The sequence below is a fragment of the Neofelis nebulosa genome, chromosome 1 (genome assembly GCF_028018385.1).
Source record: "Neofelis nebulosa isolate mNeoNeb1 chromosome 1, mNeoNeb1.pri, whole genome shotgun sequence".
Taxonomy (NCBI): Eukaryota; Metazoa; Chordata; class Mammalia; order Carnivora; family Felidae; genus Neofelis; species Neofelis nebulosa.
Window position 1 is genome coordinate 235,501,830 of NC_080782.1, and position 25,452 is coordinate 235,527,281.

Sequence of the window (25,452 nt, forward strand, 5' to 3'; positions counted from 1 at the left end):
ATTGGAACCTCATCAAGATAAAAAGCTTCTGCACGACAAAAGACACAACCAACAAAACTAACAGGCAGTCTATGGAACGGGAAAGATAGTTGCAAATGACATATCTGATAAAGGGTTAGTATCCAACATTTATAAAGAACTTCTCAAACTCAACACCCAAAAGGTAAATAATCCCACTAAGAAAGGGCAGACAACATGAACAGACATTTTCCAAAGACGACATACAAATGGCCAACAGAAGCATGAAGAGATGCTCAACATCACTCATCATCAGGGAAGCACAAATAAACACCACAATGAGATGCCATCTTATACCCGTCAGAATGGCTAAAATTAACAAGTCAGGAAACAACAGATGTTGGTGAGGATGCAGAGAAACGGGGACCCTCTTGCACTGTTGGTGGGAATGCAAACTGGTGCAGCCGCTCTGGAGAATGGTGTGGAGGTTCCTCACAAAATTAAAAACAGAACTACCCTACGACCCAGCAATTGCGCTACTGGGTATTTATTTAAGGATACAAAAATTCTGATTCGAAAGGGCACACGCACCCCAATGTTTATAGCAGTGCTATCGACAATAGCTAGTTATGCAAAGAGCCCAAATGTCCATCGACTGATGAATGGATAAAGAAGATGTGGTGTATATATATAATGGAATATAACTCAGCCACCAAAAAGAATGAAATTTTGCCATTTGCCACTACGTGGATGGAACTAGAGGGTATTATGCCAAGCGAAATAAGTCAGTCAGAGACAAATACCATATGATTTCACTCTTATGTGGAATTTAAGACACAAAGCAGATGAACATAGGGGAAGGGAAGGAAAAATAAGACAAAGGCAGGGAGGGAGGCAAACCATAAAAGACTCTTAAATACAGAGAACAAACAGGGTGCTGGAGGGGTGTTGGGTGCGGGGAGGGGCTAAATGGATGAGGGGCATTAAGGAGGGCACCTGTTGTGATGAGCACTGGGTATCGTATGTAAGTGATGAATCACTGAATTCTACTCTTGAAATCAATAGTACACTATATGTTAACTAACTTAAATGTAAATAAAACCTTGAGGGGGAGAAAAGATATATGGCTTCTACAACTGAAAAACTGTTCCATTGCAATTGGTCAGAAATGTGTTCTTTCCCTGGAGACTGGCTGAGGCCATCCTGTGGCAAGGTGGGACACAGGGCCGGGGAGGTGGCTTGGGGGCCTCCCTGCACCAAGCCTGAACACACGAGGGGGGCCTGCTGGGTTGCACCCACTGGCGACACTTGACAGCAGGTCCCAGCTCTAGGAGCAAAGGCCAAGGGCCAGCCTATTGATGCAAAGAAGATTATGGCAGAAATTAGCCCAGTGCAACACCCGAGGCTCCTCTGCTCTGTCTTACAGCCTGAAGAAAGGGCCTAAGACACTCTGATTATAGCAGGAGACAGTCCCCAGACAGAGTGGCTAGTGGTGCACGGGGGCATTGCTGTCCCCCTACCAGTGAGGTCTCTCCAAACCCCTCAAATTACTAACACCACACAAACACCCGTACTATCCCATTTCCTTGAGACTCAGGGTGGCTTCTAGAGGATTAAGAATATGGGGCGCCTGGGTGGCGCAGTCGGTTAAGCGTCCGACTTCAGCCAGGTCACGATCTCGCGGTCCGTGAGTTCGAGCCCCGCGTCAGGCTCTGGGCTGACGGCTCGGAGCCTGGAGCCTGTTTCCGATTCTGTGTCTCCCTCTCTCTCTGCCCCTCCCCCGTTCATGCTCTGTCTCTCTCTGTCCCCAAAATAAACAAAAAACGTTGAAAAAAAAATTTAAAAAAAAAGAAAAAATATTTGGGGGAAAAACATGCATGTAACTTAGAAATTATTTATATTTTACGGAAGGAGCAGAAGCGATACAGAAAAGAAATACACGAGACCAAAATTAACAAGGCTCACGGAGAAAGAACTGCAGAAGGTAACAGGATGTTTGCCTAGGTCTACAAATGAAATTTCTCTCATGAACGTGTTTTTCAGAGAAAAATCTAGGGGATCTTTTTTTTTTTCGAGCTCCCCCCCTCCAAAAAATTTACTTAATTGAAGAAATGGTTCAAATGAAGAACTTAAGTGGATGGGTTGATACAACTTATAGAATGGGTAAAGGTAACCCCAACATGCTGGCTGACCAGGGAAGTCATCCCAGGGGTCACAGAGAAGCCACCTAAGGGTTAGCTCTCTCTCGTCACAGTTTCCTAGGGTGCGCTTGTCAAAGAGCTACTCTGCCATGCCAGCTTGAAGGGCGCCACCTTGCACAGGTTGGTTTCTTCTGCAGTGATTCGATGAGAAGAAGGGTCTTTGGTTATTTAACCAGCTTTGGTGCCCACAGCCCCCAGGGAGGGTCAGAGGGCTGCCTTTCAAGGTCCTCACGAGGAGCATCCATGTGTCAGCAAAGAGCCTAAGGTCAGAGCCTCATCCTGAGCCTCGGAGGCCCAGGTAGATAAGATGTTAGAACTTTGAGCAAGACTCATTAACCAGCCCAGAGACTGATGTAGAAGACCGAAGTGGCAACGTGTTAACTGTTACTGAAATGCCACTGCCCAGGGCCAGGCTCTTAGCGTCCTCTGGCCAGAATGTTCTCTCCCTGCAGGCCTCTATTTGAGAGGCCCACTTAAAACAGGACGGCATGAAGCCCTGCACAGTGAAATGAGCCCCTACCAAAAAGAATGGACCCCTGGCCTCTCAGGTCAGTATTCTCTCTGCAGAGAAGGGAATTGGGAAGCCACTCCGGCGGGCCCAGAGTTAGAGACAGCAAGCGAGCTGTGCGATGTGAAGCAAACAGCCTGCCCCAGGGGCAGGACAAATGGTCAGCTTTCTGGGGCACCCGGTCAGGGCTAATCTTGGTCAAGCCTTGCTGCTTAGAATCGATTCACCCGCGTTGCTGTGCCAGAGCTGACAACGTCTGCCGTGATCAGTACATCCTGGAAACATGTCAAAATGTTCCATCAACCTAAGGTTCAAACCTGGACTTCGCCTTTCTGTCTCTAAGAAGCTTTGGTTGACGTTTGTCTGGATCCAATACGTAGGAGTTCATAATCCAGCTATCATTCAACATTTTCTGATCAAATATCTATGTCAGCACTGATCCAAACTCTGGGAACCCAGTACGGAACAAAAATAGAAAAAGCCCCTGCTCTTGTGGATTTTACATTCTAGTTGGTGAGGCAAAAACAAAAGAGTATGTATACCAAATGGAATAAGCACTAAGAAAAAATAAATCAGAGAAAGCGTTCTCAGGGAAAGCGAGGCATCTCTCCAACGAAATGACATTTGGACAGAGACAGAAAGTAAAGGAGAGAGCCATTCAGATATCGGGGAGAAGAACATGCCAAGAAGAGAGAGGTGCAAAGGCCCTGAGACAGCAGAGGGAGAGGGGGTGAGCAGAGGAGGGAGAGGAGATCGGGTAGGTTATGGATCCAGACTGAGTACATCCTAAAAGCTGAGCCATCCTATATGCATTATCCTGTGTTCTGAGTGGACTGGGAAGACTTGAAGGGCATTAGGGAGAGGAGTGATCTCCTTTTAACTGATCACTCTGGCCTGAAATTATTTCGGGAGACAAATCTACTTTCTGAGCTCTGGGAGGACAACTCACTATAGCACCCAGAAGTGAAAACGGCAGCACAGTGAAGAACCAGGGAGGGTATAGGCGAGCATCTTAGCACTGTCCTTGTTCTGTGCCTCAAACTGAGTTATTCAAACCCCTCCGGATCTGTTTCTTCATCTACACAGTGATAAAAACTGTAATCCCAACCTTCAGAAAATCACTATAAGGATCCGTGAAGATTGGTAAAGATGAAATATTGCGTTGTGTGGGCTTAAGACATAGTAGGTGCTCAACTAAATGTTAGTTGTAATTGTTATTTTACTTCAAAATAAAGAGCCCATGCCTAATGCGTTCTTTGCTAGTCGCTGTGTTTTTCATATGCGTGAACATGAGATTCTCTCATAAGGAAAATATCCCTCCTGAGAGGATGAAGCCAGGCCAATTTGAACGATACATTTATTTTGGATTTTTGCCCCATTGATCTGGCTTATAAAACACGCATGCTCACTTATTTAAACAGGGAAGCCAATTTAAATGCATACTTACCTAACCTCACATATATTATGCAGAGTGGGAACTTAAATAAGCCTCCTTAGATGTTAGCTACGTCTCATCATATCATCAAATTCTCCTAGTCAAAAATGCCCATTTGTCTACACGCTCCTCTAGATAAAGACCTCCATTTCTGTACAAATATATCCATCAAAATCTGCGATCTGCTAAGAGAGGATATTCTATTCTTACAATTCACACTGGAAATCCATAATAAACTTTGTGATGTTCAACTTACAGATCGGGTCGTGGTGACAGTCTCTTACCTCCTGCAAAAACTTCTCACTCATCTGACTGAAATGGTGTCCTGGGGGCTTGATCCCAGACACCATCAACCCGGAACTGAAGACCCGTGGCTTCTGCAAGTCTGGCTTGAATTTCTCGTACAGGTCACCACCTGCTGCCTTCTCCTCTTTGGGAAGAGGCATGGGACACGTGGGCGGAGCGTAAGGAAGCCCCACTGGCACCAGCGAAGTGTCCACCTGGCCCAGGGCCTGAGGACTCCTCCTGATGTAGGTGATGATCTTGGGCCTCACGTGCTTGGGCTTGGGCAGAACGATGGGCTTGGGTTCTGTCCTTTCTTCCGCTTTTTCAACCTGGTGGTTCTCCATTCCATCCTGTGAGGGAGGGGTGTCTTCAGAAGGTGGGAGGACAGGCTCGGGGACCCCGCTGGGGCAGGTGCTCTTGTCAGGCACTTTTGGGGGGGGGTTCGACAACCGCGCGCTATCGGTGGGGGGGACGGCGGCCGAGGGGGGCCTCGCATCCGCACCCGACGCGCCCGAGTCCTGAAAGCTGCTGCTACTAGCTGGTGTAGGCTGGTGGGTCACATTCGCGGTCGTCTCTGGATGGAGGGGTGACGGGACGCTGCGAAGGGCGCCCGCTCCCCCCGGGGCGCTTTCAGTCTCAGCCGCACTTTCCAGAAGGTTCCTATTTCCTGCAACAGCTGCCGTGACCTCTTTGCCGGCCCCTCCTTCGGAGCTGTTGCTTTGAGGGTCAAAGGGCTCGGGGACCCCGGCGTTGCTCTCTCCAACAGAAGGATCCGAAGTACAAGCCGCAGCACTGTCCACGTGCCCGCCGTCCAGCACTCTCGCCTCACTGACCTCTGAGGGCCTCCTGTCAGGTGGATCATAAAGGATAAGAGGTGCCTGGCCATCTCCCGACGAAACGGCACTGGATGCCATTTCGCCGGGCTTCCTGGCTGCCCCTGCTGAAACTTTACCTGCGGGCTGCTTATCAGCGGCTGCCAAGGAAGCAAGGCCCTGGGTGAGCGTGGGCTGAAGAGCACCCTCCTCAGGTAGGCTGCCCGCTCTCTTGTCCTGCTCGCCCCTGCCTCTTCCCGCCCCGACGTGCTGGAGACCGTTAGGTGACAGGCTAGGTGTGCCACCGGGGGCAGATTCCTGCTGTGCTTTCCCACCAGGCCCCTTCCGTTCCAGGGACAACACAGCCCCTTCCTTCGAGCATCCCGCATACTCCGCCGGGGTTGACTTCAATTCCTGCACGGCCTTGGGGTGGACGACCTTCGGCTCCGGCTGGGGCTCTCCCTTTCCCTGACCTAATTGTGCTTCTGGCTTACTCGGGATTCCCTTCGGGGCTGAAGCCGAATGGGGACCCGGCTCTGCGGGGGCAGAACGTGATGTGCTGTCGTTGCTAACTCTCGGTGCACGTCCCATCTGGGTCTCCGAGGGGGTGGTCTCCTCGGCTGCTGAGGTAGATGGTTTAGGATGACGCACACTCTTTCCCTCTGAGGTACAGTCAGCCGGAAGAAAGGCCGCCCCTAGAGAGGGGGCTGTGGACATCGTCTGCGGCCCGTCCCCGCCACCGGGCTCAGGACGCGGGGCCTCGGGGGAGTCCAGCGGTGTGGGCTGCGGACTCTGCCCGCTGAGGCTCCCACCGTGCTCTCTCGGGGGCACATCCACGACAACAGCAGCGCCTCCAGCCCTTTCCAGAGAATGCCTTCTCAATTCCTCGTTGTCAAGGGTCTTTGCCAACTTATCCTTAGGAGCCTGCCGGGGCGGGTCAGCGTCCCTTTTGGCCGAAACCTCTGGACCGGCCTCAGCCATGACATGCCTCCAACTTGACAGACTTGCTCCCTGAATACTCCAAGGGCTCTGGAGGGTATCTGTGCCTCTCTCCGTTGTGTGCTCTTCGTCCGGTCCTCCGTGAACGGTGGAAGAAAATTTAAAATCTTTCAGGCTGGTGGGGCCAGCCTGCAGTCCCTTCCCAAAGCCCTGAAGTTGATGGAATTCCTTACAGAAGCGGGTACTGTTCTCTGGCTCCCTTGAATTTGCGTTTCTAATTTCATCTGTCGGGTCACCTGTCCCAGACCCATCATGAGAGGAACGGACCTCCAACATGATCTGATTGGCATTTGTATCTCCCAGACTTAGGATACTCTCGTTATTATTTTTCACTCCATTTCTGTTGTCCCGCAACGGAGCGTAACACGATTTCTTCGGAGCCACCGGGACGCTCATTTTCAGCCCTTCAGTGGGGGCGGCTGGCCATGCAGTCCTACTTAATGGAAAGGTGCTTCCTCCGAGCTGCTATTTGTTTCGTGGGAAATTCTCAAGCTGCTTGCTGCCTCCCGACAATGTCACGTTGCAATACTACCTGAACCATTTTCAGAGCGGTTTTAAAACCACTCAAGCATCGTCTTGACATATGGCAGGATGCCTTATCTGTTAGGTTCCTGCTGAATGAGGGCCAATTAGTCCGTGAGACCTAGAGAGAAGTAAAAATAAAACCATGTTATTGGCATCGACAAACAGAGAGTCTCGGGAGAAAAAGGCATGGAGAATACAGCTTTATTCATCACGTTCATATTATTAATTCATTCACTCAGCCCATAAATTTCTCAAAAGCCTTTCTGATAGGTGCCTGCTGGCCAAATCGGGGGAAATTAAAACATAAAAATTATTAATGTTAGAGAGGGATTGTGAAATACGTTAAATCTTAAATTCAAATTTTAAAAATCCACAGGTTCATACGGATGACGATTTAAAGGCTGGAAGAGAAGGGAAAGCTTGTCTTCACCGAGTAATACCCAGACATATAAGAAAAATCATACAGTTAGAAAAATCGCCATTTTGGAATTACACAAGGCAATTCATTATCTTGGGTGTGGGACCCCAACGGTTGCCAACAATATCAGGTGAAAGATTACTGGGGACCAGGATATTCATTCACAGAATCTAAAGGTACCAGTCTCCAGATTACTCTATTTCTTACAAAAGGAAATCTTTATCTTTACAATGGAGATATCTGGTGGACACCACCTTAACCAAGTGATCACGTTTAATGCCAATAATGGAAACTGACACCACGTGTTCCTGCTGTTAGGCAGTTCTCAGTGCCTTGTCACTTAGATCGTATTCTTGCTATACATGTTCAACCTGAAGTTAACCACGAGGAAATAATCAGGCACATTTAAATTGGCGGACAGTTGACAAAATAACTGGCCTAAACCTGCCCCCCAAATGCCAACGGGTATCTACATACAATGCATGAACCTTGGCCAGATCTCGGATTCTAAAAAAATAGTTAGCGAGTGACGTTATTTGGGCAATTAGACATTTAAAATGGGTTGTATATTGGGTCAAGGTATTTCGTCAATGTTAACTTTCCTAGGTGTATAACAGTATGGTGACTATATCTGAGACAGTCTTTTTTCTTGGAAGATCCAAGCTTTTAAACATGATGTGCTTTTTGACATGACACGTGGTAACTTACTCTCCATTGGTTCAGCAAAGTGTGTGTGTGTGTGTGTGTGTGTGTGTGTGTGAGAGAGAGAGAGAGAGAGAGAGAGAGAGAGAGAGTCTGAAAAAGAGAGAGAAAACAGAACTGTGCCAAATGATAATAATTTGAAAATCTAGGCGATCCACTCGATAACACCTGTAACTGTTCTATAGGTTTGAAAATTTCCAAAGTAAGAAGTTGGAGGAAATTCTACCCCAGCCTTCAGGGCCTGCGTGATCCAGTCCCTACGCACCTTTCCAGCCTCACCCCCACCACTCATCCTCTTACTCTCCAGGCTGCAGGCACACTGTCCTCATCCTCCACATTACCGTGCACCTCCTTCCCTGCTTCGGGGCCTTGGCACAAAGTCTACCTTCTACACAGAACATGCGTTCTTCTCCCAGCATTACCTAACTCCTTTGTAATCTTCAGTTTGCAGCATAAATACCTCTTCCCCCGGGAAGCCTTCCTCACCCACTAAAATAGATTAGGTCCTTCTATGATGACCTTTCACAACATCCTGTACTTTTACTTAAAAAAAAAAAAAAACTCTTCAAATGTGCCAGACACTGAAGAAAATATTGTTCAATACCTAGCATATGCATTAGGCACTTAACATGTATCTGTAACATGAATGAATAAATGAATGAATGATGAAGACCTTCTCCATGATGCTATTTCTGCCCTCAAAGAGCTTAAAATCTAATACAGTGTTTCAATTTCTATTAGGGAGATTCACAGATCATCAGGAAACCACTCATTTCAAGGTTAACATTGGTTTATCCACTGCTGGGAGTGCATTTTATTAGGCATGCGGGGGGGGGGGGGGGGTGGCAGCGTTTCAAAGGAACAAGGTTCTGCTCCATCCCCAATCCCCCCGTGGGGATTCAAAGTTAACAGCCTTCTACACCTTCCTCCTCGTCCATACAAGTACACATGTACACGTTTTCCTGAGAAGCCGTTGTTACGTTTCTGCTGAAGTAGGTTACAAGGCAACCCCCTGTCTCCCTTCGTTACTCTTTACTCTGTAATTTCATCTGTTCAAAAGATTACGTGCACATGCATACGTACAGGTATATTCGTGTATATATACACACATACATACATTTGAATGGATGCTACACAGCCGGATGACAGGATGAACACCTGAGAACAATCCCCAATAACACGCGGCCACTTCCATGTTCCTCTCCAGCCCAGCCCCCTCCCCTCCCAACTTTAAAACAAAATTCTTTTAATTATTTATTTTTTGAGAGATAGAGAGAGAGGACGAGCAGGGGAGAGGCAGAGAGAGAGGGAGACACAGAATCCGCAGCAGGCTCCAGGCTCCGAGCTGTCGGCACAGAGCCCGATGCGGGGCTCGAACTCACGAGCCACGAGATCGTGACCTGAGCCGAAGTTGGCCGCTCAACCCACTGAGCCACCTGGGCGCCCCATCCCCTCCTAACTTTTCACTTGGCTACCCGCCACTGGCATCCCGAAAACCTCAGGTGATAAAACTCTCTTTGTTTCTTTCGCATCTACTACAGTCGCACGTATTTTTTACACAAATGAGATCATTTCCTAGAAGCTGAGGTTTTTGTGTGTTTTATTTGTCCCTTCTCCCTCACCCCAAGACACATTAACACCCTGGTCTAGGTCTTGCCATTCCTTCCAACTTATCCTGCCCAAATACACACACCCGTACGTGTGTGGGCACTCTCGTTCCCTGGCATTCCGCCCTTCTGTTCTTCCCATTGGTGCTCACTGTCTTCCTCTCCCCACCCCACCCTCCCCTGCCTCCATCCCTATCTCCCACGTTCCTCTTCTCCCTCTTTGCCTCCTTCCAGTGGCTTCTTCGGTAAGCCACTGATGCTCCGGGTCCAGCTTCACCCCAAGAGAGCCCTCAGGCTTCATCAAGATGCTCACACTCTGATCCCTGACACAGAGGGGATTCTCAGTGAATCCATCTTTATTTCTTTATTCAAGTTAAAACACGTTTTCCTTGAAGACACACATATCCTCTGGGCACAGATACAAAAAGCATGTAGACAAATCAGTAAGACAGCAGTTTAAAAGAACACTGTGCTCTCTGGGTCAGAAAGCAGGCGTCCCAGAAAGCCAAGGAGAGCAAGAAATCCCACAAATATGGGCCATCCACAGAAAGTGAGTGCCTCTAATTCTCTGTGGACAGAATTATAAGCGTGAAGCCAAGAGCCCTCTGGTTTGAATTGTCAAGGCCGGGAGAAAGAAAGAAAGGAGTTATTTTCACCAATGACGGACAAATCCAGAGGGTCATACACAGCAATCCACATGTGATCGTTAGAGACTGACAAACAGGTAGGTGTCAAATCAGTGTCTTGCTAGAAAAGAGCTGCATTTTAATTTTTAAAGAATTACATAAGAAATATCTTTTTCTTTCTCAGTAAGCAATAAAGGTCACTCACTGGTAAGGGAATGGAAAGCTAGGACTTTCTACGGGCCAAGTATTGTTCTTAGCACGAATTCATATTCATAAAATTTAACTTAACTTATAAATTATAACTCATTTTGTTTAATCTTTAACTTTAGTTCAAGTTAAGCTGTTTAATATTTGTGATGGCCTCCAGAGACAGATCTTAACATCCCCTTGCTTTTTCTCTGCTCTCCGAGTAAGGAAATGAAAGCACAGGGAGGGCAACATTCCCAAGGTCGCACAGCCAAGAACGGGCAGAGCAGAAACAGATAGGAAAGTATAATCTGTGCAGAAAGTGGAAGCTTTACAAGGAAAAGCTGCCTTTCGGTGAAGTGGTATAAATCCCAAAGAAAGAATAAAAGGAAAAGATACTGTCATAAGACCAAGAATAGAGAAGCAAAACCAGAATCCAAAAAAAGGAGAGAAAGCTCACATAACAAGAGGAAAGCATTTAAGAACCTTCTTCAGGGGCGCCTGGGTGGCTCAGTCGGTTAAGCGTCTGCCTCTTGATTTTGGCTCAGGTCAGGATGTCACGGTTCTTGAGATGGAGCCAGCTTGGGATTTTCTCTCTCCCTCTCTCTCTCTGCCCCTTCCTCGTGCTCCCTCCCTCCCAAAACAAACAAACAAACAAACAAACAAACAATTTCAAAAGAAGAAGAAAAACAACCCTTCAGTTCTAGAAGGCAAAATGTCGTACAGGAGGTAATGTTTCCTCTTTCCCTTCTTGCCAAGACTCGACATCTCCTCCCTAGAGCTGCATCACATGGCCACAAGTCAATCACAGGGTCAATATGAGCAAAAGTTTTTGTTTTTGTCTTTTTCTGGATCTGGACTTCAATCCAAGGCATCCAACTAAGATAAACATGTTTTCCCCAATATGAAACGTGATCATACAAATTCAGACTCCTACTACAGGATTGTACGATTACACAAGAAACAAAAATATGTCGACCAACCGTGCTAACCGCCCCCACGTGAGGTCCATTTTCCCAGAGCGAGGCATGCAATTTTCATGTACTTCACATGTTACTATAGAAAGTTATGAATGATGACCTGAGAGGTCAGTGAGATTTTATCTAGGAAAAAAAATCCATTAACTCACTCCTGGGTCCAAAAGGAATTTAATGATTTTATAGGTTCCTAGTCTCTCTGATGCTTAATGGTCTTCCAAGGGATCACCCCTGGTGCTAAGGTGAAAATGCCCGTGTTAGGAGATCCACCAGCTTTCTTGGCAGCCTATCAGCCCTCCAGGCAAGGCCACTGTCAAACTAGCCCAGAGTGGAGATCTGCCTCTTTAGAGCAATACAAGGCAATCCTTCTTCCACCAGGGACAACACTTCAGGTCTCTCCGAAGAGCTATTATGCCCCCTTTCTCATCCAAACCTATTCTCTTTGTGAAAGAACTCAGATTCTCCCAATTGTTGGCGCAGGTTTAAGAAACTCCCACCATCTAAGCCCATACCCCAGGCGGCCTATAGTCCCTCCTGAACAGCATACAACTGCACAAAATACTCTTAGCTCTGGGTGCATCATCCAGGGTCCTGCGAAAGCAAGACTTGCATTCACTTAGTTATACCTCTAACCACACGATCTAAAAGAGTGGCCTCTCCATGGATACATGAATAACCCTGTTGATTCCACAGCATCAAATAAAATGCCAAAGTCCTATATGAGTCACTCCTAAACGACAGGGATCAATCCTAGAAATCTGTAACTGGCTTGTAGCATCCACGGGTAGGACCATAAAAGTGTACCTGTGGAGCTTCATCTTGTTGGTCCACTGTTGTCCATTGTTCAATTGTCCCTTGTCCATTGAAGTCCATTGTTCTATGCTGTTTAAAACTTTTTGGGCCCATCCTTAATTTTTTCATCCAAAATCTTTGCAATCCATTCTATTTCCATACCGTCTTCGCAGAGGTAAGTGTGCCTTCCTTATTATCATTTCGCTGTTTTGTCAGCGAAACAGGGTAGGAGGCAAAGCAGCAGGTTCTCATCTGCTGATCAACACTCCATGGGCACATTCACGTAGGCACCCCTCCACCCTCTGGGCCCTGCAGCTACTGCACATGTCCCCACGTGGTCCATGAGAACACTGTAAGAGGAGAAACTTCTGTTGGATGTGTTGCTGAAATAATTATAATACTGCCTCTCTTCCAACAGAGGATGAGAGAAAATCAAAGTAAAGAAAGAAAATGAAACTGTCTCCCTTGGTCTGGTCTACACACTCCCCAAAATTCTCCTAAGGACCACTGTTTATTTTTCTCAGTATTCATAATTTATCCATCACCAACGCTTTTTAAAATTCAACATGGGCTCAGCATCAGGCTCACTAGCATGTAGTTTGAGGACCACATCATCTCCTTGCCAACAGACAAAATGTTTTTGCCTGTCTTTATCAATGAGGCACCGCTTCAGCTCTCCCCAACTCACCGTCTCTGATGATGGGACCTTCTCATCTAGAACTCCTTCAGTTGAATGCATACACATTTCTGAATCAGTAAGTGGACTGATAACCTCTACATGCTCAAATACAATCTCTTCATTCATCTTGCACATCAATTTCTCAGTACCGTGTTAGTTCTGTCCAGTACGGCATGAAAGGCATTCTCAGATAAAGAGAAACCCCCAGCCGATCGACCGTCTCTGTGCCATCTACTACTATGACAATCGTGAACTAACCTGGCTGAATGACAGGTGAAAGCCAAATGTCTCAGCCTGACATTCACGGTCTGATGAATGCTGAGCCCACATGTGCTTCCAGACTTCTCAATCCCCCTCACTCTTCTGTTTAAAACTGCCCCTGCTACCCAACAGCTTCACCTTCTGAACTCAAAGGCCACCTCCTCCATGAAGACTGCTAAATTTTCTCCCCTCTTCCCTCACAAAAAGGTGGAGAAGGGGCTGGATATTGTCTCTCTATGCCTTGAATCCCCAGATGTTTCCTTTTAGCACTATTAAACTATGCCTTTTGTTTTTTATTTTTATTTTTTATTTATTTTGAGAGAGAGGGAGTGAGCATTAGCAGGTGAGGGGCAGAGAGAGACAGGGAGAGAGAGAACCCAAGCAGGCCCTGCACTGTCAGAGTAGAGCCCGACATGGGGCTCGATCTCACGAACCACGAGATCATGACCTGAGCTGAAATCAAGAGTCAGACACTTAACCAACTGAGCCACCCAGGAGCCCCATGCTTTTTAAATTATAGTTATGTATATCCTACCTTATTATAGCTAAGTGTACCTTTTGATTACAGTCATCTATGTCTTATATTTATTATACACACATTATACATGTGTGTCTTCTTTCTTTTTTTTTCTGGCTATATTTACTTATTTAATTTTTTTTTTAAGTTACATCCAAATTAGTTAGCATACAGTGCAACAATGATTTCAGGAGTAGACTCTTTAATGCCCCCTATGCATTTAGCCCATCCCCGCTCCCACAACTCCTCTTTATTAAACTATAAGCTCACTAGGTTGGAGTCTAACAGCTCAGACACTTCTGTTTCCCATGCAGGGTCTGGGACAGGGCTTTACATGCAGTAGGCACTTGTGATGAAGCAATCTCCTTTCACCTTGAGCTCAAAATGGCCAATGTTTACATCACTTTCAGTGCAGCACAGGCTCTACTTTTTTTCTTTTTAGTCTTTTAACACGGACATTCTAAAGCCCCCCTTCCCAGCTGATTAGGCAGCCTCACTCCAGGAGGGTTGTACCAGAATATTCAACAGAGATGATGTAAGAAAAAAAAAGTACATTCTGATCGTCATGATTTGATTTATACTTGCTATAATATTTAATTCAAAAATAAATGAAGTTTGGGGGGACTTTTATGTTATTAAAAAGAGCACTGGGTTTTAAAAGATTGAAAAACAATATTCCACAGCCTTCCTTAGCTGCCAGGTCTGCTGTGGAATGCTTTGCCAGTATGTGACTTTTCACATAAATGTTCAAGCACCGTGCCTTTGAATATAAATGCAATTCCACCCAACTTAATAAAATGTGTCTGCCGAAGAAGTTCCAGCTGCAACTCCTACCATGCGATAAATTATCCTTTGCAACTTTAGCATACAGACAAGTGTGTAAGATACGAGCCCGAAATATAATCTATAATAATATTGCAAATATTGTAAATATAAGAGTAATGCAAAAAAGTCAACATCCCAAATTTCACATTTTAGTTGACATTTTTACGGACCATATATTTGGGGTCTATCATGTTCCACCACATTTAATAAGATAATTTTATATGAAGTTACTTGCAAAGATTTATGTAAAAGTCACTGTATCCATCCGCTTTAGGAAGTTCCACGGTAATCATTCCTCCGCATTTTCTGCAGCAGAATAGCCACGTTCTTGGTCCTCTTTTCTAACGCTGTTTATTTGCAACAGGTACAAGCACAGGTATCCTAAAACTTGGGGCATTGCAGACCCAATGAATGTTTCAAGTCGTTTCACTACAGTATGGTTACGAGCGGTATTGCTGGGTGAGGAACGGTAAATATTGGGGATGCTGTAGCTATCTGTGGTGCTGAATTCTGTGAAAGCTGCAAAATCATGTAGAAATGTAACAGCTCTCTGGAGCCTGCTTTACTCTCCTTATCGATGTACATGACATGAGTTGTACATCACATTTTATTCCAATATAGAAACAGGACAGTGCTCAGAAGGAATATACACATATATATGTTTTAGGTAGCAGAGGCTATTTTGGTTTTATTTTGCTCTGGTAAAAAGAGTGAAGAACAATATATACATAAATGGAATGCTGCTATGTGCCCCGTCACAGAGCCAAGAAAAGCGGCGAGTTGACTCTTCACAGGTTACACCTATGAAAAACATTAAGTTGATGTCTAAAGTGTCTCCAGTAAAAATGCTGCATGTTTCTCTGCAATGAGCTTCATTTGCTTCTGTCAACAAAAAGCACTTCCCTTTAAAAAATGCATCCCTCCCTTCCAGGGCAGAATTTCACCCAGAAAATATAGGGTGTTCATTTCATGCATATTATGCTGAATAATTACTTTTTTAGTGTTTATTTACTTTTGAAAGAGAGAGAGAAAGAGCACGAGCAGGGGAAGGGCAAAGAGAGAGAAGGAGACACAGAATCCAAAGCAGGCTCCAGGCTCTGAGCTGTCAGCACAGAGCCTGGCATGGAGCTCGAACTCACAAACTGTGAGATCATGACCTGAACCAAAGTTGGATGCTTAACTGATTGAGCCACCAGGCACCCCACTTTCTTTTGTTTTTGTCTTGAATGATTTTTTTTTTCCAAAATGGAAATACTGACATAGCCAATTATTTAAAAAATGGATCCTGAATATAAAAAAAAAGGTAAATATACCAAAGTCCCTTACTCTCCCCCCAAGAACAGAGTTGAGTATCCCAGATTTTTTTTTTTTTACACTTACAGAATGAGTTCCATAACTCCAATTTTTCACTTTGCATGTCACGGGCACCTCCTCACATAAATACATGTGATAAATAGCCTATCATTTTTTTAAATGGTCATTTTTTACCATAATTTACCCATCTATTCTCCTACTGTTTAGATTTTAAGTTGTTCTTATTTTGCCTTTTTAAATAATTTTTCACAGAAAACTGCTGAATGCTTATCTTTACTGAACCTCTTATTTCCTTAGTATCTATTCCTAAAGGCAGAACCACTGTGTAAACAGGTGGACGTGTTTGCACGTTCATACGCAACTCTGGGCTCTATGGGAGGCTTGGTTTTGTTTACAGGTGCACGTCCTGTGCTTAGACTATATGCCGGGGCCTGGCACATAAAGGATACCCGTTCGTTACACGAATACGTATTATTCTCAAGAAAAAAGTCTCCGGCTTCATTCTATCTCCCTATTTCTTGCGCTATCTCCTCTCTCTTGAAACTTTGTAACTAGAACGACCAGATCATTTACCATTCAAATAGGGACACTTTTAAGTTCCTGCTAAGTTTCTCAGGATCCACAGATGAGTGCAAACATAGGGTATCTGTCTTTCTCTGCCTGATTTACTTCATTCAGCATAACACTTAACAGAAGACCATGGGGGAGGGGAAGGGGGAAAAAAAGTTACAGAGAGGGAGGGAGGCAAACCGTCAGAGACTCTTGAGTACTGAAAACAAACTGAGGGTTGTTGGAGGGTGGGGAGAGGGGAAAGTGGGTGATGGGCATGGAGGAGAGCACCTGTTGGGATGAGCACTGGGTGTTGTATGGAAACCAACTGGAAAATAAATTATATTTAATCAGAAAAAACCAAATAGGGACAATTTTTTTCTTGCTTAGGAATTTTTTCCAATTTTTTAAATCAGAGTCTAAGTATCCAGCAAAATTCACTCTTTTCTCTGTGCAGTTCTGCAAATTTGGCAAACGTATGCTGTCCTATGACCACCACCAGCACAGTCAAACAAAACGAACACTTCCATGAACTCCAAAAATTGCCCCAAGCCGTTTTGTAGATCAACCATTCCCTGATCCCTAGTCCCTGCCAACCAATAATCCGGTCTCTGTTCCTAGGTTTTGCCTTTTCCAGAATGTCAATTAAATGTAACTACACAGTGTGAAGCCTTTGTATCCAGCTTCTTTCGGCACCGTGCATCCGAGATTCATCACGGTGTTGTGTCTATCCGTAGTTGTTCCCTTTCATGGCTAAATAAGGCTGTGTGCTACGAACCACAGTTTATGTAGCTGTCTTCCAGTTGAGGGACACTGAGTTACTTCCAGGTTTGGGCAACTATAAAGAAAGATACTAGAACATTCACGTACCAGTGTTTGCATGAAACTGGGCCACTCTGGGGAGTTCCAAAACGCTAAACCAGACAGAATGCCATGACACCAAGCATGAACTGTACATATGGTCACTCTGCTTAGAACACACTTCTCACCACCCAAGGTTATCTGATCCTTGTACCCATTTATTATCTGCCTTTCCGCATCCCATATAAGCTCTGGGAGGGCAGGCACCTCCTCCTCTGTTCGCCACTCTATTCTAGAGCCTAGAACAGTAGCTGGCCTGTGGTAGGAACTCAAAAGCATTTTTTAACTGAACACAGTTCGCTCAACCCTAGGAATTTGTTTTCAACACCTAAATGACACTTTCTCTTACCAGGTGCTGTTTTCAGTGTTTTGTTGCACTTAATCCATAACAATCCCAGGACTAGATATTATCGCTGTGTTTTACACAGCGAGGCAGAGAGAAGTGAAATAACTTCTGAGCGTAAGTGCAAGGGCTGGACTCTGAACCCCCATGCGGGCTCTTAAGCCACCAGGCCAAGCTTCAGTGGAATCGTCAGCTTTTAAACTTGATAGGGTGTAAAAAGCCTTATTATTTTGTTACTTTGCCTCTAGTCAAGTTACATTTCATACGCTCTTTGGCCATCTGCATTTCTTCTCTCACACTGTGTGTCTCTGAAGCGAAAATATTTTTAACAGTAGACATGGGAGACAAGCTATTTCCAGAATGCAGGTGATATCGAGAGAGAATGAGATAATCGTGTTTAAGGACCTGTTCCAGAGAATGAGGGCCAGACAGGAGACCTCTTGGCCACGCAATGCCCCTCGCAATGCCCATCCCAGCTCTCCCAAGGCTCCCCTTTTTGGATTATTGGTTCTGTCATCTACCTCACCACCAAAGCCAAAACTAAGAGCTTCCTTGGCCCTTTTAAGTCACGCCCCACCCACCGGTGAGGGCTATCGGATGGGCTTCCCAAAGGCATCACCAGCCCGCCCGCTTTTCTCCCTCTCTGCCTCCACATCATCTCCCACATAAGCCACGTATAAGTCTCCTCCCAGATCTCCTGGCTTCCAATCTTTCTTCTCTAATGAGCCATTTCCCCTTCACAAGGCATCTAGAGTGGTATCTTGGCATGTTAACGGTCACTTCACGGCCACAGACCCTCCCATGGCCTCCTTGCTGGGACCTGTGTGGCCCTGCGAAATCTCCCCTCACTCCCTCCTCCCCTAGCAGCCTGCCCACTGACTCTGCATTGTTCTTCACTGCTTGCACACTCCATGCCTGGCTCTTCACACGGATGGACCCATCTTACATATCAGGGGTCATCTTGAACGTGCCCTCCCCAGACAGACTTTCCTTGAGGTGCATCGTCTTTCCCCAGCCACAGTCTGTGCTTCTTCCCCAGCCTTCTTCCGTTATTCTCCATGTTTATTTGTTCATTGTCTTCCTCTTCCAATAGGACATGAGCTCCGTGAGGATAAGCAAGGGTCGCATCTGCCCTGCTCACCATCGATCCCCGGTGAGTGGAACGGAGTCCAACAACTTCAGGCACTCACTAAATATTGTTGAATTAATACAGTAGCACACGGAATCTCTCCTAACTTACTTGGCTCTCTGGGTAACACCTTGCTGAGAATATATCCGTCACAGAATATCACTGAGTATTTGAGATGGAAAGGAACCGAGACGTGAATTATGTCAAGCCTCTCGTTTTACACGAGGAGGATGAAGCCCAGGGAGACTCGGGCCGAGTCCGCCAGCTGAGACCTGTCACAGCCACACAGGGGCCGGGCGCCCATGCCAAGACTAGCACCTGGCCCCTTCCACAGACCGCGGACTCCCCCAGACAGCCTCCCATGTTAGGAAGATGAGATAAAAAAAGGTTACGTAGAGACAGGACTCAAAGGGCTCTGAGACAGACCCAACTGAGCATCAACTGATACAAAACACAGTACAGGAACAATTAAAAGATGAGTAAAAGAAAAGTCTGGGGGCGCCTGGGTGGCTCAGTCGGTTCAGTGTCTGACTTCGGCTCAGGTCATGATCTCACAGTCCGTGAGTTCAAGCCCCGCGTCGGGCTCTGTGCTGACAGCTCAGAGCCTGGAGCCCGCTTCAGATTCTGTGTCTCCCTCTCTCTCTGCCCCTCCGCTGCTCATGGTCTGTCTCTGTCTCAAAAATAAATAAAAACATTAAAAAATTTAAGGGGCGCCTGAGTGGCCCAGTCGGTTGAGCATCCGACTTCGGCTCAGGTCGTGATCTCACGGTTCATGGGTTCGAGCCCCACATCGGGCTCTGTGCTGACAGCTCAGAGCCCGGAGCCTGCTTCCGATTCTGTGTCTCCCTCTCTCTCTGCCCCTCCCCCGTTCATGCTCTGTCTCTCCCTGTCTCAAAAATAAATAATCATTAAAAAAATTTTTTTTTTACAAGAAAAGTCTGAATCCTTAGGGAAACTGCAATCTCCTGAGGGGAAGGGGATATAACGTGCAGACAGCTAGTAACTGTGGTAACAATAGCAAGGCAGGGTGTGATAAAACATGCAGTTAAGGAGAAATTCTAAGTACCACGTAATGACAAGAAGGAAGCAGAAATTACATCGGAGGGGCTGGGGCAAATTAGATCTTTGCCCCTTCTTGCAACGCATGAATTTGTGCCCCTGCGTTGTGGGTAGGGGTGCGTCTGTCTGTGCATCCGTGTTTGTGGGTAGGGGTGCGTCTGTCTGTGTGTCCGTGTTGGTAGATAGTTTTACAAAGGCCACCCCATGTACCAGACATACATACACCAGACTTATCGTGGCATTCAAGGCCTGGGTATTGGATTTGTAGGTGATGCTGGGGCCACACGTCTCCCTTTCCTCCCCCAGTGACCCACTTCCTCGCTGTCTCTTTACCTGTATTTCCCCCAGTGGCGAAGAGGTAAGAAAAAAAGCCTCTGTGAAACTCAAATCTGTCAAACGCTGCTTGCTCCAAAAAAAGGATTTTGTGATGAAAGGGGACAAAATAATAGCTGAAATGAGACATGGGGACTATCTATGGATTGCACATCTGCTTACCAGAAAAACTGGGAGTTATCTGATCTGGTGAAGGAAGAAAATGCCTGGCATTTTCAAAAGGCAGCAAGAACAACTGAATTTGTCAAGAGCTGGTGATAAATCCTCTGCCATTCTTTGAGACCACTGAGAAAGGCTGATACATTAAAGACTAATATTCCATCTACAAAATACCAGATAAGATCCAAAGTCTTCCAACAACATTTCTCTGTGCTTGTATTTATTAATAAAAGGCTAAAGAGAGAGAGAAACAAGGACTTCAAATCTCGATGAAATCAAACACTTTTCGATCTATGAAAAAGAAAATATATGTAGGCATTTCACGTGGCCTCCCAGGGGCTGAGTCAGACAAGGTTTCTGTTATGGTCTTGTTGGAGGAGAAGGCAGCGGTGTCTTAAAAGTGGAGTTCAAGTGTATGTTTGCAAGGCAGGCACTTTCTCCTTCTCCAGTGGCTATCTGGCCTTTTAACTCACACCTGGTTGCTTCACTCCCTATGCTACCTGCCCGGCACCTAAAGGCAACTGAGGCCCCACTCCCAGAGCACTCTTCTTATCTACCTGCCCAGGTATTGAGATAACACTGATATTCATTAAGTATTTCCTGCTTTGTTTCTAACCACAAATGCCTTATGGGAGTATTCTCCATAAACCCACTCCCTCCTTTCTTTCCTACCACTGGTCTTAGGGCCCAAACCATTTCTATAATGTGGATAATGGGTCAAACAGTTCTAGGGGAATCCTTAAATCTACCCGAGCAGGTGGGCCAGGAGGCCGATTCCTGGGGAGGGTACGGGGGTGACTTCATGGAAGCAGAGAGGGCCGTACAGACACGTCCGCAAACTCCTCTGCTAGGTCCCACTCGACCCAGCTTCTCCCAGTGGGTTCATTTCAACGCGGTAGGCACGCTTGATCTATACATCCCTGACTCTCTGCTGTGTGTTAGGCCCCGAGAATGGACATCAGCACTCACAACAGGGATGGCACATGACCTTCATTTATCTGCAGGACCGCAGGCTGTAAACCTCGGGATTCTCTGCTACCTGAAGAGAAGCAGGAACTCTTTGTAACGTCATCAGGGATAAAGCGAGAATCACCCCCAGCTCACACGCCTGTACCGGGTCACTCAAAACGGGGCTCTTTCAGCTCATTCTCTTTCGGGAAGGTGCGTTTCTTTTTTTTCTCTCATCACAAGCAGACAACCTGTCTTCTGTCAAACGAACGAGACAGCTCGCACGATGAAGATAAACATTTAACACCACGATGCAGCCCAAGCAGAGGCAGTTTGCAAACAACCAGAAAGTAGTAAAATCTACTGCATGGTGACTGCAGAAACCAGCGACTCAACGAAAAGGTACAAAGCTCATGTCCCAGAGACTGGAAGTCTCTGTATTGTCATTAATTATACCATGTAATGAGCTAGGCATTTTGGAACACCATGCTTGGAATGTCTTTATCTTTAAGGAACAGATAAAGAAATGACGATAAACAGAAAAGGAAAGAACACAGCACTTGGTTTGGAACCAATTTGCCCCAGAAACGTGCAAGAGAAACAGATGATCTATGCAGGGGAGAATGAGTCGTGTTTCTATACAATTGAGATAAAGGAATAATATCGCTTTAGTTAACTTGTGGGAAGCCTCATTTCACCAGAGCTTGGTTAAAAAAAAAAAAAAAAATCTTATATTCTCCCCAAAATTCAAGATGGCTTCCTTAAAGAGTAACATGTCGGTATGTATTTGAATAGCACCCAGCCTATAATCCCAGGGTGGAAAACTGGCTTGCCAGCATTTCCGGGATAGGGCACAGGCTGCGTGCATCTTGCTTATCAAAACAGACACATTTCATAAGCAACAGAAATCAAACATTCCCAGAAAGCACAGACTTGAGTGAGCAGGGCTTTTAATGGGCATGCTTTAAAGATCTAAACTCACAGTTTAGAACTTCACGGTTAAATAACACGAGATACCCCCGAATCTATTTTAATCAAAGACTCTCAAAGAAAGGCTGTGAGTCTCATGCTCATTTTTCAAATAAAACTGCCAAGAAGTTGGTTATTGATCCACAATCACATCCTCTCACATGTATGATCTGTGTAGCATGGGGGAAAAAGAAAAAGAGCAATGCGTTAATTTCCCCTCCCTGACGTATGGTCCTGACAGCTTCCAATAAGTCTCCTGACACCGTGTCCCTGGGTACTTCTCCTCTGACCTGGGCAGCTCTCCTGCAGGAGCAAGCCGGACTGCCTTCCATCCAATTTCTGGGACTCGCACATTTACGCACGGACTACCCTCCTCCCAACCAGGGAAATTTGTTCCAGCTTTACTCGTAAGGGCCCTTCCCAATTAAAGTGTGAAGACAGCTCTGAGGGGGAGGAGAAAACCAGAAATCTGTTTGACGTTGCTCTTCACGGGAGCACTCTCTGACCTCAATAGGAGTCGTGCAGCAGCAAGCAAATCACAAGAAAACCTCTCCCCAGCAGCTTCCCGACCACACAGACAGGCTGGGCACAGGACTCCTGAGAGCGTGCCCAACCCCAAGGAAAGGAAGTTAGAGTAGCATTAGCCCAAGGAGGCCGAGGGCTAGAGCCTGAGAATGTGTCAGGAAGGAGGGAGGGACAGAGGTACCCCCGAATGACAGGTCCTCTGATTAATGAGAAAAGAATAAAGTAATAGTGGAAAATTAATACAAATTCTCTATTTTCTGCTCTCAACACGCCAGCTGCAGCAAAGGAACACAACACATAACGCATGGCTCCAGATTCCGATCTCATTCCCAAATGTGAATGAGCAGTTAAGAACTACCAAATATATAAGAAAGCTTATGATAAAAAAAGACAAGGCATTAAAAAATCCCAAAAATGGGGCTCCTGGGTGGCTCAGTCGGTTAAGCGTCCGACTTCGGCTCAGGTCATGATCTCAGGTCCATGAGTTCGAGCCCCGCGTCAGGCTCTGGGCTGACGGCTCGGAGCCTGGAGCCTGTTTCAGATTCTGTGTCTCCCTCTCTCTCTGCCCCTCCCCTCTTCATGCTCTGTCTCTCTCTGCCTCAAAAATAAATAATCATTAAAAAAAATTTTTAATAAAAGAATGCCGAAAATGGAAGAACACCTTTTAGAAATTTGTTTTGATTTACATAAATAAAATACACTTGTTGGCACGCACTTATGAGTTTTGACAGGTGCACAGAGGAACCACCAACACAAGCAAAGTACACAACACGCGCATCACCTCAAAAGCCTCTCGTGTCACTCCCTTGGATTCAGCCCCTCCCCCACCAACACTGGTCTATTCTCCCTCCCTGCAGTTTTGTTTTTTCCAAAATCTTACACAAATGTAGTTATAAAGCATGCAGCCTTTGAAGTCTTCCTTCTTTTACTTTTAATACAGATGAGTGTAGATAACAGCATCATTACTACATTAGTTTATTAATGTGATTTGTTTTGATTATGTTAATATTGTTAATATTCATACAGAATGCATGTCGCATTCTAGATCTATCCGTATTATTACATATATCAGTAGTTTGCTCCTTTTTATTCGCAAGTGGTAGTCCACTGTATGGCTGTACCACAATTTGTTTATCAATTCAGTGGGTGGAAAACAGAAGAAAACATCTCAAAATTCTAATTAATTCCCTCAGAGATAGGAGGGTCCATAAAACAAGAAAGGGACAGTCAGAAAATACATAAGAGCTCAGAGAAATTAAAAATATGATCATTAAAATGTAAAAATCGATAGAAGGCTTTAAGATAAAATCTAAGGAAACCATCAAAACCCTAGAGGAGAAAACAAGAAAAGACCTCTCTGACCTCAGCCGCAGCAATTTCTTACTTGGCACATCCCCAAAGGCAAGGGAATTAAAAGCAAAAATGAACTATTGGGACCTCATGAAGATAAAAAGCTTCTGCACACCAAAGGAAACAATCAACAAAACTAAAAGGCAACCAACGGAATGGGAAAAGATATTTGCAAATGACATATCAGACAAAGGGCTAGTATCCAAAATCTAAAAAGAGCTCACCAAACTCCACACCTGAAAAACAAATATCCAGTGAAGAAATGGGCAAAAAACATGGACACTTCTCTAAAGAAGACATCCGGATGGCCAACAGGCACATGAAAAGATGCTCAACGTCACTCCTCATCAGGGAAATACAAATCAAAACCACACTCAGATATCACCTCATACCAGTCAGAGTGGCCAAAATGAACAAATCAGGAGACAATAAATGCTGGAGAGGATGTGGAGAAACAGGAACCCTTTTACACTGTTGGTGGGAATGCAAACTGGTGCAGCCGCTCTGGAAAACAGTGTGGAGGTTCCACAAAAAATTAAAAATAGACCTACCCTATGACCCAGCAATAGCACTGCTAGGAATTTACCCAAGGGATCCAGGAGTACTGATGCATAGGGGCACCTGCACCCCAATGTTTATAGCAGCACTCTCAACAATAGCCAAATTTGGAAAGAGCCTAAATGTCCATCAACTGATGAATGGATAAAGAAATCGTGGTTTATATACACAATGGAGTACTATGTGGCAATGAGAAAGAATGAAATCTGGCCCTTTGTAGCAACGTGGATGGAACTGGAGAGTGTGATGCTAAGTGAAATAAGCCATACAGAGAAAGACAGATACCATATGTTTTCACACTTATGTGGATCCTGAGAAACTTAACAGGAACCCATGGGGGAGGGGAAGGAAAAAAAAAAGAGAGAGAGAGGGGCTAGAGTGGGAGAGAGCCAAAGCATAAGAGACTCTTTAAAACTGAGAACAAACTGAGGGTTGATGGGGGGTAGGAGGGAGGGGAGGGTGGGTGATGGGTATTGAAGAGGGCATCTTTTGGGATGAGCACTGGGTGTTGTATGGAAACCAATTTGACAATAAATTTCATATATTAAAAAAAAAATTAAAAGAAAAATAAAGATAAAATCTAGGCAATCTCTCTGAAACTAGAACCCAGAAAGGAAAAACTAACCAAGATAGAATAATTAGTGCACAGTGTGGAAGCTCTAAATTCTAACAGAATTGCAGAAAGATGGAAAAAGTGAAGAATCCAAAAAATACAAGGAGAAAATTACCAAAGGAACAGAACAAGAAAATTCTCAGCACTGAAGAACACAAGTTTAGAAAGACCCACCAACAGCCTAGAAAATAAAAACGGCATATTGCAAGGCATAGCATCATGCAATTTTAGTGCCCCACGAGTAAAGAGAAGTTTCAGAGAGATAAACTAGATCACAGATAAAAGGAGTCATTCTGGAAACAGATTTCTAAGCAGTAATAATAAATACTTAAAGTCAGGGGAGCAATGTTAACAGTCCAAGCAATAATGATTTTACTTAGAATTCTATATCCTGCTAAACTATCAACTGAAGTGTGAGTACAGAATAAA

General features: G+C 45.3%; 1 protein-coding gene and 1 long non-coding RNA gene across 3 annotated transcripts in view; one reads left to right on the forward strand and one right to left on the reverse strand.

Moving 5' to 3' along the window:
- Nucleotides 1-6,715, reverse strand: part of MTUS2 (microtubule associated scaffold protein 2) — a 373,877-nt gene extending 367,162 nt beyond the window's left edge. For both annotated transcript variants that reach the window (XM_058688745.1, XM_058688736.1), the window contains exon 1: nt 4,387-6,715. In XM_058688745.1, the coding sequence (XP_058544728.1) occupies nt 4,387-6,594 (2,208 nt within the window). In that variant the 5' untranslated portion in view covers nt 6,595-6,715. The remainder of the gene's footprint in view (nt 1-4,386) is intronic.
- Nucleotides 6,716-14,592: 7,877 nt separating this feature from the next.
- Nucleotides 14,593-16,845, forward strand: LOC131487773 (uncharacterized). The gene is made up of 2 exons (XR_009249957.1): nt 14,593-14,782; nt 16,634-16,845. It is a non-coding gene; the product is annotated as an uncharacterized LOC131487773 (long non-coding RNA).
- Nucleotides 16,846-25,452: the final 8,607 nt, after the last annotated feature.